Here is a 20,645-nt window from a genome sequence, read left to right as displayed (position 1 = left end):
TCGACCCCACCCTAATATGTATATGTATTTATGTATATATATATATATATATACATATATATATATATATATATATATATATATATATATATATATATATATATATATATACATATATATATGTAATATATATGTAATATATATGTATATATATATATACATATATATATACATATATATATATGCATATAACATGTATATATATATATACACATATATATATATGTATTTATGTATATATATATATATACATATATATATATATATATATATATATGCATATAATATGTATATATATATACATATATATATACATATATATATATATATATGCATATAATATGTATATATATATATACATATATATATATATATATGCAAATAATATGTATATATATATATATGCATATATATATATATATGCATATAATATATGTATATATATATATGCATATAATATGTATATATATATATATATACATATATATATATATGCATATAATATGTATATATATATATATGCATATATATGCATATATATATGCATATAATATGTATATATATATATATGCATATAATATGTATATATATATATATATGCATATAATATGTATATATATAAATATATGCATATAATATGTATATATATATATATATATATGCATATAATATGTATATATATATACATATTATATGCATATATATATATATACATATTATATGCATATATATATACATATTAAATGCATATATATATATATACATATTATATGCATATATATATATATATGCATATATATGCATATATATATATATACATATTATATGCTTATATATATATATACATATATATATATATGCATATAATATGTATATATATATATATGCATATTATATGCATATATATATATACGCATATAATATGTATATATATATATATACATATATATATATATATATGTATATATATATATATGTATATAAATATATATATATATATATATATGTATGTATATATATATATATATTAGGGTGGGTCGAATTTTTTTTATATATAAATAATTCACGTAAACAAATCGCATTGGCAAGTTTTTCGGTGTTTTTATGTTTTTTGCTATTTCTATGTTTTAATATCTATTTTTGGTCCATTGTAGTACTTTGAGAGCAAAATAATTTATTGGATTAGAACAAGAAACAATAAGTAGCTGTACAAACTACAAACTGATAATTTATTGTTGGAAATACTAGTAAATACTAAAACTGTTAGAACATTTCAGAAAAAATGCAACCTACTCTTCCCGAAGAAACACTTTGGTGGGATGAAAAAGCAGTAAAAATTGAAATGATCAATTTATATCCAAGAAAAAAAAATTGAAGTTGAACTTTTATTCTATGAACACACAAATGAAAAATGATCAGATTTTTTTTGCATTTTTATAAACAATGATAAATAGCAATATTCAGATTTTCAGGGAAATGTCAATGTAGGGTTCCGGCATATTAATGAAGGCTTGCACAATAAGTTTTTCTAATGGAATCCTCTGGGAAAAGGCATAGATTTTTTACATTTTTGTTTCCACTTTTTTGTAATTGTTGTTTTTGTGTCATTTATGATTCAAAATGCCACATTCTGCTAAAACACACAAAGAACACAGAAATTTTGTCTGTTTCTTATGTTTTCAAAAGTGTGAGCGACAAATAACACAATTTATTGTTGAAAAAGTTCACAGCCTCTTTTTTGAGTAATAAATGAAAGATATGATCCTATCATATATTTCTCCGTTTTAATTATATTAATGAATCATTAATTTGAATTGATTGTTTTGTTCAGCTAACGGAGGTATGAGAACTGAAGACTGGAGGCAAGTAAACCACAAATGTTCAGAATAGAGGCTTGTGGGAAGCATGTAGCCCAATAGAAAGTATTCCCCAAGCTTCAATATATTTTATTTTTGTTGTTGATAAAATCTTCTAAAAACACCAACCAGTAAATTGCAGTTTTGGTCTTGCTTTTTGGTCTTAGAAATATATGAAGACGCTCACGTCATCGTTTTTTTATAAAAACTTTAGCTCTCTTTAAAGTGCTAAAAAATTATAATATTTTTTATTCATAAGAAAAATCCTATTTTCCCGACTTTAAAAAAACCAATTTAAAAAACTCTTTTGCAATCTAAAGTTTCATTAGTAATTCAATATAAATATCATTTTTTTCAACTCAATTCACCTCAAATATTTGTACGAAATTTGTATAAATATTTATCTTCCTATATCATGCAATGGAGTTTTTGCTTCAAAAAATCTTTTTCTTTCTGCTTCGATTTCACTTAAGTTGACTTTTTGATTTGGTCAAAAGTTTCTTCTTTTTCAATAACCAACACATTTACTTATAAATTTACTTATAAATTTTCTTATAAATTTACTTATAAATTTACTTATAAATTTACTTATAAATTTACTTATAAATTTACTCATAAATTTACTTATAAATTTACTAATAAATTTACCTATAAATTTACTTATAAATTTACCTATAAATTTACTTATAAATTTACCTATAAATTTACTTATAAATTTACTTATAAAGTCATTGTGTAAATTATTCCATGTATTTCGATTTTTAATTTCTCTTTGTTAACAAATTTCTTAAATAATAAATTTCTCTTCATCATTTTAATGTTCTTGAGGAAGATTAGCATTTGACACTTGAGGGATATTTACAATTGACATTTGAGGGAGGGCATCATCAACAAGACTAACGCTTTACACAACAATATTTGCTTTGAAAATTGATCGAGAATATCGTCATTAAGGCTAACTCTGTGTATCAAAATATTTGTTTTGAGGAATTGTCTCGATAACACAATTTACCGTTACAGCAACAATACTAACTATTCGTCTTTTTTTCGGAAAATTTTTTTAAATTTCAAAAGCTTCATTTTTTTTTTCTCTTTAAGCTCAGTCATTTTACAAAAGTTAAATAAGTTTGAATTTTTCAAAAATTTGTTTTTGGATAAAAGAGACCAGAATTTTATCTTCGACAACAAAAAAATAGAGACCAGAATTTTATCTTCGACAACAAAAAAATAGAGACCAGAATTTTATCTTCGACAACAAAAAAATAGAGACCAGAATTTTATCTTCGACAACAAAAAAATAGAGACCAGAATTTTATCTTCGACAACAAAAAAATAGAGACCAGAATTTTATCTTCGACAACAAAAAAATAGAGACCAGAATCTTATCTTCGACAACAAAAAAATAGAGACCAGAATTTTATCTTCGACAACAAAAAAATAGAGACCAGAATCTTATCTTCGATAACAAAAAAAAATAGAGACCAGAATCAAATCACCAATAAAAAAAGGCACTTTTATATATAAAGAAGTCAATTATGCAGCCCCCGTAGAACTTTCTAATTGTTTCTTTTGCTTTTTGTAATTATGGAACAACGTGTGAAAAATGCACCATCACACTTGTTTGTCGATTTCAAGCCGGTGTGATAGGTGTATTTTCATTCACGTTTTATTCTTACCGAAAAGACATATTTGATTGCTTATTTTTTAAACGGGTGTAAATATTTACATAATAATAGACTATTTAAGGAAGCGTTACTTTTCAAAAACTTACTATTCAAGGTTTTTAATTAAAAGTGTGCATTTTAAATCTCTGTGGATCATTTCTTTTTTGAGGTATCTTTATTTTTTATGTTGCTTAAATTTAACACTCCATTTTATTTTTAATTTGATCATTTTCTTAACAAAACTTTTTATTAAGAAAAATTTGTCTCAATATTTTTTTTTATTTCTCGGTTCAATTTGTAATTGTCTAAAGGCTGTTATCAACGATTTGCTAATTAATTGCCAGTGCAAAATAAGATATTTGTAAGCTCAGATAATATTGTAATGGAAATATAACATTTAATTTTTTTTTTACTTAATAAGCTTAAAAAAAAGAAGCTTATAAGAGAGCGTTACCCTTATTAGAGGAATTTACCCCTCAGTTAGTTTAAAAAACGGTTAAGCAAAATGTGTTTTTTTTTAAACTCTGATTTTACTGGTTGCTTCGTGACACTGTTTGAAACATCGGTGAAGTTTTCTTCCAAATTCGAAAACTTTTAGTTGTTTTATAACAAGACATAAAACTAAGAAGCTATGTTTTATAACTATGAAAACCTAATTTAATTTAAAATGATATAATTAATTTATTATTTAAAACGGAATATATTTTTATGTTGATTTCCAAAGTTTTCCTAGGAAAAAGTTATGTTGAGTAATCGATTGAAGATTGTATAAATATATTTATTAAAAACCAAATTGTCAATTGAAAAGTAAATACAAAAGCAGAGATTAAAAATTGTTGACCAGAAATTGTAGAGAAGTGCATTTTTTTTAAGTAATGATTTAAACTATGTTCTTTTTATTTCTTTTTTTTTTTTAAATCAATTTTAATGAAAACAGAGATACTCAAAATTAACAGCCTGCTCGAAAATTTTATAATAGAACTTTACAAAGCGTCAGAGAAATAGATATTTCTAATTAAAGAATATACTAATACGGAGTCTGTGAAATATATTGATGGATTTAATATGGAATTTACCAGTTAATATAAAACTCTTTCATAATTTTTTTAGGCACCATAGAATCATTTAGATCAATTGTAGCACATTTTATCTTTAACAGAACTTCTATCTTTTTGATTAACTTTCGGAGGAAAGTTGCTTCAAACTTTTAGTTCAAGGCGTTAAAATTTCTAACAAATATGCCATTGAAAAAACTCTTGTTGATTATTTTAAAACATTTATAGATGCACTGCTTTAGCCTCACCACTCTGCTTTTATGTGTAACAGCAACTTCATTTGTCGTGGGAACTGAAGGTCAGAAATAATTTGATTTGTTTAATTAAATTTCAAATATTTTGTTACACTAAAAAAATTATGTTATACAGAATGAGGATGAAATCTTATAGAATCATGATGAAAAAGTATGATATCGATGTTTCGAATGAAACTTATTAAAACTTTTACTTTTCTTGGTCAGATAATTGCCGAACCAAAAGACAAGCGCTGTTGACATCAAATAAACTTATAGTCGGCATATTTCTACCGTCGTGTGATGAAAATGGAAATTACCGGCCATTACAAACATACGGATCCACCGGTGAGCGATGGTGCGTCGATGTACTGACAGGGAAAGAGATTAAAGGTACAAGAGTTGACCGCACACAGCGTGATCCCATCTGTTCAAATGGTAAAGATATAAATTCTTTTAAACCTCAGAGTCATAAAAATCGTTATGATAAAAGAATTTAAAAGAAAATAATAACACCTAACTTGAAAATTGGTTTAAGAAATTTTTTCTTTTTTTTTTGTTTAGAAAAATGCTCATCTGTAAGAATAAAGTTGATGGCATCAAATGAACTTATAATCGGCAGGTACATTCCAACATGTGACGCGAGTGGCAATTATAAGCCATTACAAAGATACGGATCCACTGGTGAACGATGGTGCGTAGATGTAATAACTGGAAAAGAGCTTCCGGGCTCAAGAGTTAGACCTACACAGCCTGATCCAGTGTGCTTCTAGGGTAATGAATTATTTGTGTTCTTAAAAATCAAACAACAATTTAAACAACAAGTTAAAAAGAAGTTGGAAACATAATTTGAATGTTGAACTGATCATTTTAATTGATCAATTTAATATGCTGTTGAAGATAAGTTTTGCATTTGTTTGCATAATTATTCTTTTTTTTTTTTTTTTTAAAAAAAAAAAAAAAACTCAATCTTTTCTTTCTTAGTTCGACCAGAAACAGCTTCGACTTGTGAACACGTGATATACGAAGCAAGATATAAAAAGATTTCAAAAAAAAGACTGAATTTACGTAGCAAAATTAATGACTTTTCTCTATTTTCATATCTATATTTATCTCTTCATCTTCTTGGATTCACCCAAAATATGTTGTATTATTATACATTTTTTTGATTACACAGTAAATTTGTTTGAAAGAAAGTTAATTTTTTTTTTATTATCTAAAATAAACCAAGATAATGTCGGAAGAACGTCGTATAATGATTATGACGTAGCGTTAAAATCTCTCTTTGCATAACAAATCATTTTTTACTCAAAAAAAATTTTTTTTTTTCAAGAAACTTCACTGAATTCTACTTTTAATTTCTGTCTCCTGTAGAAAATACTTTGTAACTTTTAAAACAAAGTTTTTAGTAAACTTATATGAGCCTTAACAGTTTTTCAGAATTCATTTTTCAGTAATTTGTCTGAGAGTTCGATTGGTATACGTCCTTAGTATTTACTTTAATTTCACCCATGTAAATATAATAACATACAGCATGCACCCTTAAAATTCCCCACTAACTTTTTCTTTCTTTTTCAAAGTTTTTTTTTTTATGGAATCATTTGTCATCATTTTGTTGGAATCATTCATTTTGTTGGAATCAATTGTCTTGATTATGGTTTTGGAATCTTTGATTGGTACATAAACAAGTAACAAAATGAAAAACTTGTTTTTATTACAATGACTATCATGATTGACCTTCATCTCTTGGGTGTTACGCAAAGGGACATTTTAGCAAGACTTGAAATGGCTAGACGAATTGTATAAAACGATATTTTGAATCGATTTGAAATGTTTGGTCTCATAAAAAACAATAACCAGGAAATAGTAAAACAAAGACTGTGAGAACTTTTCGGCTAATTAGAGCAGTCAAAGGCCGAATTCAGCGCAATCCAGTCCAATCCATGAGTATGATGACCAAGGAGCTCTCTTTGATTGAGCAAACATTTAGAAATGGTGTCAAATATGACCTAAAAGCCAAATCTTGAGCTAGAAATCTTAGATACTGATCGCTACGTTGGTATCTCAAAGCCAAAAGATGTTTCATAGTCCATTAGGTTCATAGTCCATTAGGCTGTCGCAAGTTTTTCAGTAAGTTCTAAGTTTTATTATCTAATTTTTGGTTTATAGTAATCATGGTAACCAACATTTAGAGAGCAAAATAACGTCTTGGATTGGAACAGGAAAAATTTTTACCAAGTGCTAAAAAAAAAACAAAGCATTTTGATGACGTAATGATGAAAAAGGTTTTTCTGCTTGTTTTTATATGTATTATTGCTATATATTTTTTTATATTATGTTATATATTCCAATATACTTTTGAATGTATTATTGTTTTGTAGTTACTACTTGATTTAAAATCTTGTTGCAGCAAATTAATTGCACTACCGCTGAAAAAAGATCCACAACAAAAAATTGAGTTTTCTCATTAGAAAAATAGTATGACACATAGCGGTTATGATGGATTGTGATAATGCCAACCTAGCTGACCCAAGAACGCCACTTACATGGGGTGGATTTATGGCAGTTTTAGTTTAAATTATGTTAGTTTTTTGCTACTTATACCTCAAAACGTAAGCGGTTGCTGGGATGTTCTGTCACTATTTTCAAAGTAATGGTAACATGAGTGTTCTACTATGTAATACAATTTTTAATTGGTTGAAACAATAAACAATTTTTAATTGGTACATGTACCGTTTTCATTTTATAAACCAAAATATTGATTTTCAATTTAAAACGTGGTTTGACTTGGCTTATGCATTGCGTGAAAATCTCAGCATTTCCTTAGGTATGAACTACTGCCAAAATGCATTTTTATGCTAAAAAATGATTGAAAGCATTTCTAAGGACACCTACATAGAAAAAAAAAAATATTTATTTTTGTTAAAACAGAAAAACTGTGAGAATACCAAATATTTGTTATATTGACTGCGATAATTGAATTCAAAAATTTAGATAAGATAACTAAGATAACAGACCGGTAAAAAGTTCGAAGGGCGATTGCGAGAAAAATCAATCTTTACAGATTAGGGTTGTTTGAAACAAAATTTGTAAAAAATTTACAAAAAGAATTGCAGAGGCACAAAAATAGAAAATCTCTATCTAAAGTTTTCTAAAAGTGTAATAACTTTTGAATAGAGAAATGTTATGAAGGGCAGAATAGTCCTTTAAAGACCAGTTAAAGTCGTTTGTAAGACTGTCTCTTCTAATAAGATCTCTTTTAAGTTATTATTAAGTGTGAAAAGTATCATTAATTCAAATAGTTATAAGTATCTTAAAAATTGTAATTGTTAACAACTATCACTAAGTAATTATAAGTATGTTAATAACTGTAAGTATGTTAAGCGGATTGTTATCCAATATAAGTTTATGTTAAACTTTGTAAAATGTAGAGTTTGATTTAGTGAAGTTAAATTTAGTGAATTAATGCCAAATCAAGCAAAGATTCATGATGAAAATCGAAAGTTTGTGTGCTTGCTCTATCTGAAAAATGCTTAAAACAGTTTACTAATTTCCGAACAGATCGAATATGCCAAATGTACAAGACCAAGGTCAATATCAGTGAATTTCGGGTACCATAAGAGCTTTGCGAGTCGTGCAGAACTACTTTGCGCAGGAAACAAGAGGGGAAAGAAGTTTTAATCCCTCCTTTCTTTGATTTCAATTCAATACAATTGAGACTTGAAACATGAGGCACGATGCGTTATTGGCTAATCTGCTAAATTGGTCGTTCAAAGCTGCATGAAAAACATCCTCGTGAAGAGCAAACCACCATTAAGAAAGAATCAAGTGTGCGTTGCAGCACATATTCCATTCCAGTTCTTGTAAATGTACAATTAAATAGGGGTCAAACAACGGATCAAAAGACTTTTTCAAAACTATAAATCAAACATCAAGCAGCAAGATGGTAGGGCCAAATTTTTACATGGGTTCAATCAAGTTTAACCTCAAGTCTTTTCAGCAATTTAGCGGGGATGTCGCTTATGCAAAGCTGTTCGGCAATGCCATTCGAAAGCCAACCATCAGCGGGCCTAACAATGTTCTGATTTTGGAAATCATCCCACCGATGGAATTGTATCTTCTTTTAGAAGTTGTCAATCATCTTTTCAAGATCCTTAAAGCTGCTTATATGTTGCTTAAACCCGCATTTGAGAAAATAAATATGATATTTTTTTTTTGTTACATGTCAAGTTATTTCTATTCTTAGTAATATTTAATAAAAATTTATCAATTGGCAACTCTGGCTGTCAGCAATCACCTGGCATAATTAAATTGGTGCATATTGGACAATTTAAGGTTATTTTTAGTTGTTAGTTTGATTGAAGTTTAAATATGATTAATTTTAATTTCAAGCATCTGTGATTTATTTTATTAATTATTTTTTTTGAACTTAATAATAATCAGTATGTCATTAATTTTAAATAAAGGATTTTATGTTTTTTTTTCCTGTTTATGGAAAGACACCAAATAGTAGTCTTTTTTAAAGTTGTTAATTTAAATTTTCAGCTATGGGTAAAAAATGTGATATGACACCAACAAAAGTTAGTCAAATTAGATGTCTTTTACAGAATACAAAATATTCTCAGCGAAAAGTTGCACAAATTGTAAAGGTTTCTCACCAAACCGTAATGCGAGTGAGAAAAAAAATTGATACTGGGGAAGAGTTTGGCCCAAGGAGACCACCTTCTAAACGAAAGACAACACCAAGAGCGGATCGTATTATCCGGAATATATGCCTGGAAAACAGAAAAAAGCCACAAAATATATTGACTAAGCTTATCCATGAAGCTGGTATTGCTGTGTCAGACCGGACCATTCGCAGAAGACTGAAGGAAGAGGGATTGATGCGTCATCGCCCAGCCAAGAAACCAAAACTGACTTCACTCATGAAAAAAAAGAGACTGGAGTGGGCTCGAAACTATCGTCACTGGTCTGTTGAGGATTGGGAAAAAGTATTTTTATTCGCATTCATATTCGTATAATATTTTAAATATATTCATAAATATTATAATTCAAAATAAGCATTATTTTAGATTTGCTTCTCTGATGAATCAACTTTTCAAGTAAAGATGAACAAAACAGCTTTTGTTCGTCGTAGAACAAACGAAAAGTTTCATCCTGACTGAATTGTGGAAACAGTCAAGCATCCAGCCTCAGTAATGATGTGATCTATCATTGTGGGCAAGGAGCAGGGCGTCTCTACAAAGTAGTTGGCACAATGAGGCAGGACCAGTATAAAGAAGTTCTGGAGAACCAGTTGCTTCCTCAAATGGCAGATTGGTCTAAAAATGTCAAAAAAATTCAAAAGAAGTCCAAAAATGTTAAAAATCTTATATTTATGCAAGATGGTGCAACTTGCCACACAGCAAAAAGTGTTATGGCTTTTTTAAAACAGAAAAAAGTAGATGTATTGCCATGGCCAGGCAACTCACCTGATCTTAACCCCATAGAAAATGTTTGGGAAATAGTAAAGCGAGATGTTGGAAAAAAAATTCTTACTAACAAGCAAGATCTTATGGAATATATTATCAGGATCTGGCACAATAACCCAGAGTTGACAGAAACTATAAAAAGTTCAATTGCAAGCATGCCACGACGAATCAAAGCAGTTATTGCAAATAAAGGCGGTTTTACAAAATATTAATACTTAATATATATTTTATATAATTTATTGTAATAACCAATAAATATTCAAAATGTTTAATTTTATTTGTTTATTTTTCATCAAGTATAACTTTATAAATAAAGGAACAAGCTTTAAACTACACCATTATTTTTCTTTTTGCCAAAAAATTTATTTTTACACGATATTTACAAAAAATTACAGCTGGTCCTAATGTGATGGCCGACCACTGTATAAATAAATTTTTTGTGGAGAAAATTAAAAGACATGTCTTAAATTGTAATCAGATGCTATTTAATATAATGTAAAAACAAAAAGGGTTTAAGTATTTATTTTATCACTTATTTTTGAAAGTGAAACTTTTTAAGAAGGTTTCAAGAGTCAATAAAATTTGTGAAGAGACGTATTTTTTTTGTTTAAACAACTGGTATTTTTGAACACCTTTCTACCAACAAAAACTCGTATCAACTTCTGCAGTGGCGATTGTTTTAGACAATACAGACCATTAATCTTGTTCTATTGTACAGTCCTGAAGTAAAGTACCATTCTTTAAGTACTATTATCTACTCTTGACCAGGTTTTGCACTTTTTTTTTAGGGTTTATTTGCACTTTGGCTTTTATCGTTAGAAATGCTGAAATTTTGCACGCTATGCATAAGCCAACTCAAACCACGCTTTAAATTGCAAATCGATATTTTGATCTATAAAATGTAAACGGTATATGTACCAATTAAACATTTGTAAAAGAAATTGTTGGTATTACATAGTAGAACACTCATGTAACCATTACTGTGAAAATACTGACCGAACATCACAGTAATCGCTAACGTTTTGAGATATAAGTAGCAAAAAACTAACAAAATTTAAACTAAAACTTTTATCAAGTTATATAGAGTGGTTTTCATTCAACTGGTAATTTTATTGGTGCACTATGAAGTCAAAATTTCCCTCAATTTGAACATTCAAATGAAATCCATTTCCGCGGAAAAAATAAAAAGATTTCAAAATTTGCACCACAGGGTACCTTGATGTGTACGCTATCACCTCATATAAGTGGTGTTCTTGGATCAGCTAGGTTGGTATTATCACAGTCCATGATAACCGTGTTCAAGGTTTTATATACTTCTATGAAGAATAATCATTTAGTTTATGTGAAAAAAATTTGATTTAAAAAAAAGTTTAAAAATAAATACTACTTTGCGTTGACGAACAAAAATTTTATATTTTCTACATACAACTGAGGAATTACAAATATATACGCACCACTAAATACGCAGCCTTGGTATAAACTCAAATGGCAAGTTTTTAAGTTTTAAAGTTTTTAAATATTTTAATAAATTTTCACATCAGATTGTTAGCTTTTGTCATTTTTTTCTTGTTCCATGCTATTGTGTATATTTGTTCGGTTTAAACTTACGCTTTATATTTTCATCAACACTTCAGTGATTTTGCATGCGCATATGAACCAAGTTAATAATACCACTATAACCCTTACAAACTCTTTTGAGATTAAATTTATATCCTAGCATCCTATCTTCAAACCTAATTCCTAGCCTAATTGCATCACAAATCTCAACACATCACAAACTACATCAATCGCATCACAAACTACAAACTGATAATTTAACGTTGGAAATACTACTAAATACTAAATTTATCAACAGCTTACAGAAGTAATGCACCAAAAGAGGACACTATCTTAATTTTGGACCTCTTTTTTGATCAACAAATGAGAGATATGATCCTTCCATGTAATTCTCCATTCTAATTATGTTAAGATATCATTAATTTGCTTGATTGTTTTGTTCAGCTAACCGAGGTATGAGAACTGAGGAATGGAGGAATGAATGTCTAAAATAAGGCCTGTGGGAAGCATGTAGCCCAATAGAAAGTATTCTAATCCCTAAACTTCTATATATTTTATTTTTGTTATTGATAAAATCTTCAAAAAATAAAAACCAGTAAATTGCAGGTTTGATCTTACCTAATGTTAGAAATATATGAAGACGCTCTAATCATCGTTTTTATGATAAAAGTTTAGCTTTGTTTAAATAGCCAAAATTATTAGGGCTTGCATGCGATTAAAATTATTAATCGCAATTAATCGCACGATTAAATTTTTTGATCATAATTAATCGCGCGATTAATCGAACATAATTTAAATAAAGGAAACAAACAGGAAAAGTTTTTTAAATCATTTGATCTATTTGCATGCAAATGATAAAACATCATAAAAAAGTTCTAATTATAGTTTATATTGTTTCTAATACAACCAATAAAAATAAAATATTTTAAAAACTTGAAACAAAAAATTTCTTAAAGCCAGTCTTTTAAACATAATAACATGTTCAATGAATCTGGCAGCAGAGATGATCTGTGCTTGTCTGCAATGAATCCAGCGGTTGAAAACAGTCTTTCGCATGGAACTGTAGTCGCTGGAACTGACAAATATTTCTTTGCGATTGTTGCTAATCGAGGATATGAACCTTGATGTAGCTTCCACCACTGAAGAGGATCTGAATCCATTTTGGCGCAGGGTTCTTTTCGATATCGACTCACTTCATCTTCACTTGGGGAATCAACTTCATCCAGATCTGGTAGATTGAATGCCATTTTAAAATTTTTTGCTGATGGCTGTTGCAAAATAATTATTCAAATATTACCATAAATAAAGCATATAGATATTATCTAACTATTTCAATTAATATTATAGTACTCATAGAGTTTTATCTATCATTAAAACGATTATTTTAACAAATGCAATTTTGAATCTATTATTATGTCATTAGAATAATTCAATAAAAAAACAATATCAAATTTATTACTACAAAATGCTCACCTCTTTTGGTTCTTGTTCTATTGATACTGGTCTGAGGTCTGGAACAGATTCAAGAAGCTTCAATAATCTCTGCCAGACATTTGATCTTTCATTTGAAGCTATAAACGATAAATTTTTAAATCTTGAATCCAATGCTGACGAGATTTGCAACCAACTATCATTCGAAAAATCATTAAATCTGCGCTCCATTTCATTTACAAATTTTTCTTTAAATAGCGCGATGTAACGAGGATCATCATCTTGAATAACCATTTCACGTGATAAGTGGCATATAATTGGTAAAACCACCGAACTAGATACGTATTTATTACCACCTAACAATTCTGAAGCCACTTTGCATGGTTGCAAAACATCAGCAATTTTCTCCATTTTTTCCCACTCTCTTTCTGTCAAAGTCTGTAAGTAATGGTTTTGCTCATCAAGTGTTACTGTGATGGCTTTTTTATGTTTCAACATACGTCTCAGCATATCATACATGCTATTCCACCTTGTAACAACATGCTGAATTAGATTTTCTTGTGGCAGGTCGAGGTCAATCTGATTTTCATGTAATTCCATATTATTTGCTGGACTATGTTTAAAATGTCCAACAATTCTGTGATATTTAGCTAGTGTTATGTCAAATGCAGTCTCTTCAATGGCAGATTTTATAATTAGCTGAACGGTATGTGCGAAACATGGAAGATGTTTGAAGGGAAAACTTGATACAGCCTTTACAATGTTTCTACCGTTATCAGTACCAATAGAAAATATTTTTTCAAATAATCCCCATTCATCTGCAATATTTCTGATGTGGGTTGAAACATTGTCACTGGTGTGTCGGTCCAATGTTTGATGAACACCTAAGGCAAATGAGTTCAACATCCAGTTGTTATCTATCAAATGACATGTTAAACCAAGGTAACTGACATTACCCATTGAAGACCAATGATCACAGGTAATTGCTATACTAGTAGCCATGTTTACGAGGTCTTTTTTTTTTTTCTTCTCATCTTCATAGAGTGTTTGCATTTTAATTTTAATTGTGTTTTGACAGGGAAGATTGTAACTGTAGTCGGACGTTGCTGTTCGAATGACATTCGTCAAAACAATGTTGAGTGGTCGACAGCTACTGGCAACCCAGCAAACAATGGCTTCCGTAATTTCCTTTGATTTATCTGCAGAAATTTGTTTATTTACGCCATTTTGTGATTTAATACTGTCCTCAATTGTAAGTTGTTTTGAGGAACTCACGATCTTGTTTTGATTTTTACTAGTAGTTGCGAAGAACACGTGTTTACTGTTCAAATGATACTGAAGCGTTGTAAGACTTCGGTGATATGCAAATTCTTTGGAACAATATTTACAGATAACCAATTTTTTTGATTCATCTTTAAAAATAAAGGCTCCGTTGAGGATAGATTGATTGCCGTTTGAACCCATAATTTAAATTATTAACAAATAAAGTTCATCAGGATAAGATATTAAAATTTTGGAAATTTATTAAATTTATTAACAAAACAACAACGCGATCAAAACAATTTCGAAAACAAAAATTATAAGGTAAGAGAGACATAATTGAGACAAATAAAACAAAATGGCATCATCAATGAGTAAACATTGATTAGAAATAAGAAAGTGGTATAAAAATTTCTTTATTGCTCAAAAATTATTTTTTGATGCTAACCAAAATTAGCATCGCCAAAATAATTTATGATCTAATCTAATCGTCAGGGTTAGGGTTAGGGTTTTATGAAAATTTATGAGTTAAAAAATTTCATCTGCGTTAATTTTTTTAACTTGCGTTAAATTATTAGCGCTTTAACGCGTTTTTAACGCGTTAACTTTGCAAGCCCTAAAAATTATACAATATTTGGAGAATAAACGTTTACATTTGGTATCGGTAATTAAAAACTCGAAGCTTCTTCTTTTTCTTAGGCCTGTTATTAGTATTGGATCATTAGAGTTTTAATTCTTACTGCTAAAACATGCCATTTTGGTGGAGCTAACAGGAAATAGATAACAGGTTGGTTACATATTTTTTAAAACAACAAACAGCTCATGCTGTGAGTTTCATTTTAACAGAAACTATATTGTTGTAAATACATTATGTTTATTCTTTAGAAAAAGCATTAAGTAAAGCGTGTTTATGCTTTTGTATTTTTATCGAGCCGGAATCCCCCTCTTCCCTTCTCAAGTTTTAGCAAGTTTGGCACAGTATGTTGAACCATATTACTTTAGTTTCAAAGTTGATTATCAGATGCATAATTTGCTGATACTTAAATGAAGGTGTTCAGCTTTTCTTTTATTAAAGTATATATGTAGAGTATTTATAATCATTGTCTAATGATGTTCCTTTCAACTCAATTTTTTTATAAAAAGGGGGCTTTTTTCATTTAATTTGAATAGCCATAATTTAATAAAAACAATGCGGACTGAGAGAGAGAGATACACCATGTAAAAATAGATATCATCGCCTATAATGGCTTGTGAATTTGAAGATAGTGAATTTGTTGGAGGATCTAGGCCATCTCACAAAACTAACCTAAAGTAATCATTATGGCAGCAAACCAAACAGTAATTTTATCTCGTTAGATCTAATTCTTTCTACGTGGCAGAATATCAGAGATTATCATGAGGTTGATGCAGGCACAAGCTAATGAAGTAGGTTGATGCAGGCACAAGCTAATGAAGTAGGTTGATGCAGGCACAAGCTAATGAAGTAGGTTGCATGGCCGATGCTGTTGAGCTCGTTAAACAAGAATTTTTTTTACGGACAAAAGATTTAAAGTCAAAAGAAAAAACTGTTGAAAGGTTTTTTTGGATTAAATTTTTTGGATTAACTAAAATCATAATATTTATTTTTTTCATAAGAAAAATCCTAATTTCCCGACTTTAAAAAAACCAATTTAAAAAACCCTTTTGCAACCTAAAGTTTCATCAGTAATTCAAAATAAATATCATTCTTTTCAACTCAATTCACCTCAAATATTTGTACGAAATTTGTATAAATATTTATCTTCCTATATCATGCAATGGAGTTTTTGCTTCAAAAAATCTTTTTCTTTCTGCTTCGATTTCACTTAAGTTGACTTTTTGATTTGGTCAAAAGTTTCTTCTTTTTCAATAACCAACACATTTACTTATAAATTTACTTATAAATTTTCTTATAAATTTTCTTATAAATTTTCTTATAAATTTACTTATAAATTTACTTATAAATTTATTTATAAATTTACCTATAAATTTACTTATAAATTTACTTATAAATTTACTTATAAATTTACCTATAAATTTACTTATAAATTTACCTATAAATTTACTTATAAATTTACTTATAAAGTCATTGTGTAAATTATTCCATGTATTTCGATTTTTAATTTCTCTTTATTAACAAATTTCTTAAATAATAAATTTCTCTTCATCATTTTAATGTTCTTGAGGAAGATTAGCATTTGACACTTGAGGGATATTTACAATTGACATTTGAGGGAGGGTATCATCAACAAGACTAACGCTTTACACAACAATATTTGCTTTGAAAATTGATGGAGAATATCGTCATCAAGGCTTACTCTGTGTATCAAAATATTTGTTTTGAGGAATTGTCTCGATAACACAATTTACCCTTACAGCAACAATACTAACTTAGTCGTTTTTTGTCAAAAAATTTTTTTAAATTTCAAAAGCTTCATTTTTTTTTTTCTCTTTAAGCTCAGCCAGTTTACAAAAGTTAAATAAGTTTGAATTTTTCAAAAATTTGTTTTTGGATAAAAGAGACCAGATTCTTATCTTCGATAACAAAAAAATAGAGACCAGAATTTTATCTTCGACAACAAAAAAATAGAGACCAGAATCTTATCTTCGATAACAAAAAAATAGAGACCAGAATTTTATCTTCGACAACAAAAAAATAGAGACCAGAATCTTATCTTCGATAACAAAAAAAAATAGAGACCAGAATCAAATCACCAATAAAAAAAAGGCACTTTTATATATAAAGAAGTCAATTATGCAGCCCCCGTAGAACTTTCTAATTGTTTCTTTTGCTTTTTGTAATTATGGAACAACGTGTGAAAAATGCACCATCACACTTGTTTGTCGATTTCAAACTGGTGTGAAAGGTGTGTTTTCATTCACGTTTTATTCTTACCGAAAAGACATATTTGATTGCTTATTTTTTAAACGGTTGTAAATATTTACATAATAATTGACTATTTAAGAAAACGTGTAAGAAAATTTATAATTCAAGATTTTTAATTAAAAGTGTGCATCTTAAATCTGTTTGAATCATTTCTTTTTTGAGGTGTCTTTATTTTTTATGTTGCTTAAATTTAACACTTCTCTTAATTTTAATTTCATCATTTTCCTAACAAAATTTTTTGGTAAAAAAATGGTCAATCTTGTTTTAACTTTATTTTTATTTCTCGGTTCAATTTGTAATTGTCTAAAGGCTGTTATCAACAAATTGCTAATTAATTGCCAGGTTCAAAATAAGAAAATTATAAGCTCAGATAATATTGTAATGGAAATATAACATTTAATTTTTTTTTTACTTAATAAGCTTAAAAAAAAGAAGCTCATAAGAGAGCGTTACCCTTATCAGAGGAATTTACCGCACAGTTAGTTGAAAAAACGGTTAAGCAAAATGCTTTTTTTTTTAACTCTGATTTTACTGGTTGCTTCGTAATACTGTTTTCTTCCGAATTCCAAAACTTTTTGCCGTTTTATAACAAAACGTAAAACTATGAAATTATGTTTTATAACTATGAAAACCTAATTTGATTTAAAATAATTTAATTAATTTAAGAAAACTAACAGCCTGCTCGAAAATTTTATAACAGAACTTTACAAAGCGTTAGAGAAATAAATATTTCTAATTAAAGAATATACTAATACGGAGTCTGTGAAATATATTGATGGATTTAATATGGAATTTACCAGTTAATATAAAACTCTTTCATAATTTTTTTAGGCATCATAGAATCATTTAGATCAATTGTAGCACATTTTATCTTTAACAGAACTTCTATCTTTTTGATTAACTTTCGGAGGAAAGTTGCTTCAAACTTTTAGTTCAAGGCGTTAAAATTTCTAACAAATATGCCATTGAAAAAACTCTTGTTGATTATTTTAAAACATTTATAGATGCACTGCTTTAGCCTCACCACTCTGCTTTTATGTGTAACAGCAACTTCATTTGTCGCGGGAACTGAAGGCCAGAAATAATTTGATTTGCTTAATTATTTCAAATATTTTGTTACACTAAAAAATTATGTTAAACAGAATGAGGATGAAATCAATGTTTCGAATAAAACTTATTAAAACTTTTACTTTTCTTGGTCAGATAATTGCCGAACCAAAAGACAAGCGCTGTTGACATCAAATAAACTTATATTTCAAATGTTCCTTCCGTCATGTGATGAAAATGGAAATTAAAAATGGAAATAGCCACTGGTGAGCGATGGCGCGTCGATGTACTGACAGGGAAAGAGATTAAAGGTACAAGAGTTGACCGCAGACAGAGTGATCCCATCTGTCCAAATGGTAAAGATATAAATTCTTTTATACCTCAGAGTCATAATAATTGTAATGATCAAAGAATTTAAAAGAAAATAATAACAGCTAACTTGAAAATTGGTTTAAGAAATCTTTCCTTTCTTTTTGTTTAGAAAAACGCTCATCTGTAAGAATAAAGTTGATGGCATCAAATGAACCCATAGTCGGCAGGTACATTCCGACATGTGACACGAATGGCAATTATAAGCCATTACAAAGATACGGATCCACTGGTGAACGATGGTGCGTAGATGTAATAACTGGAAAAGAGCTTCCGGGCTCAAGAGTTAGACGTACACAACCTGAGCCAGTGTGCTTCTAGGGTAATGAATTATTTGTTTTCTTCAAATCAAACAGCAATTTAAACAACCAGTTAAAAAGAAGTTGGAAACATTATTTGAATGTTAAACTGATCATTTTAATTTTTGCTGTTGAAAATAAGTTTTTGTAATTTTTTGCACGTCTTTTTTTTAAAAAAAAAAAAACTCAGCCTTTTCTTTCTTAGTTAGACCAGAAACAGCTTCGACTTTTGTGAACACGTGATATACGAAGTAAGATGTAAAAGTTTCAAAAAAAAGACTGAAATTATGTAGCAAAAATAATGACTTTTCTCTATTTTCATATCTATATTTATCTCTATTCATCTTCATGGATCCAAAAATTTCATGTATGGATATCCTTTTTTTAATTAGGCAGTTATATCTAAAATAAATCAAGACCTTTTTGGGAGAATGTTGTACGATGATGTATGACGAGAGTATATCGTAGCGATGAAATCTCTCTTTCCGTAATAAATCCGTTTTAGCTCCTAAAAAATTCATTTTCAAGAAATTTCTCTAAACTCTACTTTTAGTTTTTGCCTCCTCTAGAAAATACTTTGTAACTTTTAAAACAACGTTTCTAGTAAACTTATACGAGCTTTAACAGTTTTTCAGTATTTATATTTCAGTGTTTTTAGAGAGTACAAGTGGTATGCGTCCTTGGCATTTACTTTAATTTCACCCATGTAGATATAATAACATACAGCATGCACCCTTAAAATCCGCACTAACTTTGGTGCCCTTTTTCAAATTTTTTTTTGTTTGAATCATTGTCTTGATTTATGGTATTTTTGATTCGTGCATAAACAAGTAGTAAAATGAAAAACTCGTTGATATTACAATGACTATCATCATTGACCTTCATCTCTTGGGTGTTACGCACAAGGAAATTGTTTTAAGACTTGAAATGGCTAAACGAATTGTCCATGATATTTTAAATAGATTTAAAATGTTTGGTCTCATAAAAAACAATAACCAGGAAATAGTAAAACAAAGACTGTGAGAACTTTTCGGCTAATTAGAGCAGTCAAAGGCCGAATTCAGCGCAATCCAGTCCAATCCATGAGTATGATGACCAAGGAGCTCTCTTTGATTGAGCACACATTTAGAAATGGTGTCAAATATGACCTAAAAGCCATATCTTGAGCTAGAAATCTTAGATACTGATCGCTACGTTGGTATCTCAAAGCCAAAAGATGTTTCATAGTCCATTAGGTTTATAGTCCATTTGGTTGTCGCAAGTTTTTCAGTTAGTTCTAAGTTTTATTATCTAATTTTTGGTTTATAGTAACCATGGTAACCAACATTTAGAGAGCAAAATAACGTCTTGGATTGGAACAGGAAAAATTTTTACCAAGAGTTAAAAAAAACAACAATATTTTGATGACGTAATTATTGCTATATATTTTTATATATTATGCTATATTTTGCAAAATACTTTTATATGTATTGTTTTGTAGTTACTACTTGATTTATTA

The 20,645-nt window shown here is 28.6% G+C and overlaps 3 protein-coding genes across 4 annotated transcripts; 2 read left to right on the top strand and 1 right to left on the bottom strand.

The window, feature by feature from the left end:
* Nucleotides 1-3,509: 3,509 nt before the first annotated feature.
* On the top strand, nucleotides 3,510-6,004 carry LOC149888209 (saxiphilin-like). Its single transcript, XM_090087717.1, has 5 exons — nucleotides 3,510-3,689; nucleotides 4,804-4,873; nucleotides 5,037-5,246; nucleotides 5,373-5,582; nucleotides 5,793-6,004. The coding sequence occupies exons 2-4, from the start codon at nucleotides 4,804-4,806 to the stop codon at nucleotides 5,579-5,581; spliced, it is 489 nt and encodes a 162-aa protein (XP_089943843.1). The 5' UTR covers nucleotides 3,510-3,689; the 3' UTR covers nucleotide 5,582; nucleotides 5,793-6,004.
* Nucleotides 6,005-12,703: 6,699 nt separating this feature from the next.
* On the bottom strand, nucleotides 12,704-15,130 carry LOC149888208 (E3 SUMO-protein ligase ZBED1-like). The gene is made up of 2 exons (XM_090087716.1): nucleotides 13,310-15,130; nucleotides 12,704-13,104 (listed from the first exon to the last, which is right to left on the bottom strand). The coding sequence occupies exons 1-2, from the start codon at nucleotides 14,729-14,731 to the stop codon at nucleotides 12,787-12,789; spliced, it is 1,740 nt and encodes a 579-aa protein (XP_089943842.1). The 5' UTR covers nucleotides 14,732-15,130; the 3' UTR covers nucleotides 12,704-12,786.
* A 60-nt stretch (nucleotides 15,131-15,190) lies between these two features.
* On the top strand, nucleotides 15,191-19,521 carry LOC149888207 (equistatin-like). Of its 2 annotated transcripts, XM_090087719.1 has the most exons (5): nucleotides 15,198-15,314; nucleotides 15,413-15,577; nucleotides 18,636-18,835; nucleotides 18,961-19,170; nucleotides 19,353-19,521. In XM_090087719.1, the coding sequence occupies exons 3-4, from the start codon at nucleotides 18,730-18,732 to the stop codon at nucleotides 19,167-19,169; spliced, it is 315 nt and encodes a 104-aa protein (XP_089943845.1). In that variant the 5' UTR covers nucleotides 15,198-15,314; nucleotides 15,413-15,577; nucleotides 18,636-18,729; the 3' UTR covers nucleotide 19,170; nucleotides 19,353-19,521. The 2 variants fall into 2 exon arrangements, with proteins under 2 accessions (XP_089943846.1, XP_089943845.1); XM_090087720.1 differs by lacking the exon at nucleotides 15,413-15,577 and having other exon boundaries at nucleotides 15,191-15,314.
* The last annotated feature ends 1,124 nt before the right edge of the window (nucleotides 19,522-20,645 follow it).

Source organism: Hydra viridissima, unplaced genomic scaffold (assembly GCF_058129835.1).
Source record: "Hydra viridissima isolate aposymbiotic clone 2 unplaced genomic scaffold, HvirCarnegie_v1 scaffold_5, whole genome shotgun sequence".
Lineage (NCBI taxonomy): Eukaryota > Metazoa > Cnidaria > Hydrozoa > Anthoathecata > Hydridae > Hydra > Hydra viridissima.
The sequence above is the reverse complement of the archived record's forward strand: the minus strand, read 5'-3'. Positions and strand labels throughout refer to the sequence as shown.

Coding starts and splice junctions, on each gene's coding strand:
- LOC149888209 (XM_090087717.1), top strand. CDS start 4,804: ATGCACTGCTTTAGCCTCACCACTCTGCTTTTATGTGTAACAGCAACT. Junction 4,874..5,036: donor ATTTGTCGTGGGAACTGAAG/GTCAGAAATAAT, acceptor TTTCTTGGTCAG/ATAATTGCCGAACCAAAAGA. Junction 5,247..5,372: donor TGATCCCATCTGTTCAAATG/GTAAAGATATAA, acceptor TTTTTTGTTTAG/AAAAATGCTCATCTGTAAGA.
- LOC149888208 (XM_090087716.1), bottom strand. CDS start 14,731: ATGGGTTCAAACGGCAATCAATCTATCCTCAACGGAGCCTTTATTTTT. Junction 13,105..13,309: donor TAGAACAAGAACCAAAAGAG/GTGAGCATTTTG, acceptor ATTTTGCAACAG/CCATCAGCAAAAAATTTTAA.
- LOC149888207 (XM_090087720.1), top strand. CDS start 18,730: ATGGAAATAGCCACTGGTGAGCGATGGCGCGTCGATGTACTGACAGGG. Junction 18,836..18,960: donor TGATCCCATCTGTCCAAATG/GTAAAGATATAA, acceptor CTTTTTGTTTAG/AAAAACGCTCATCTGTAAGA.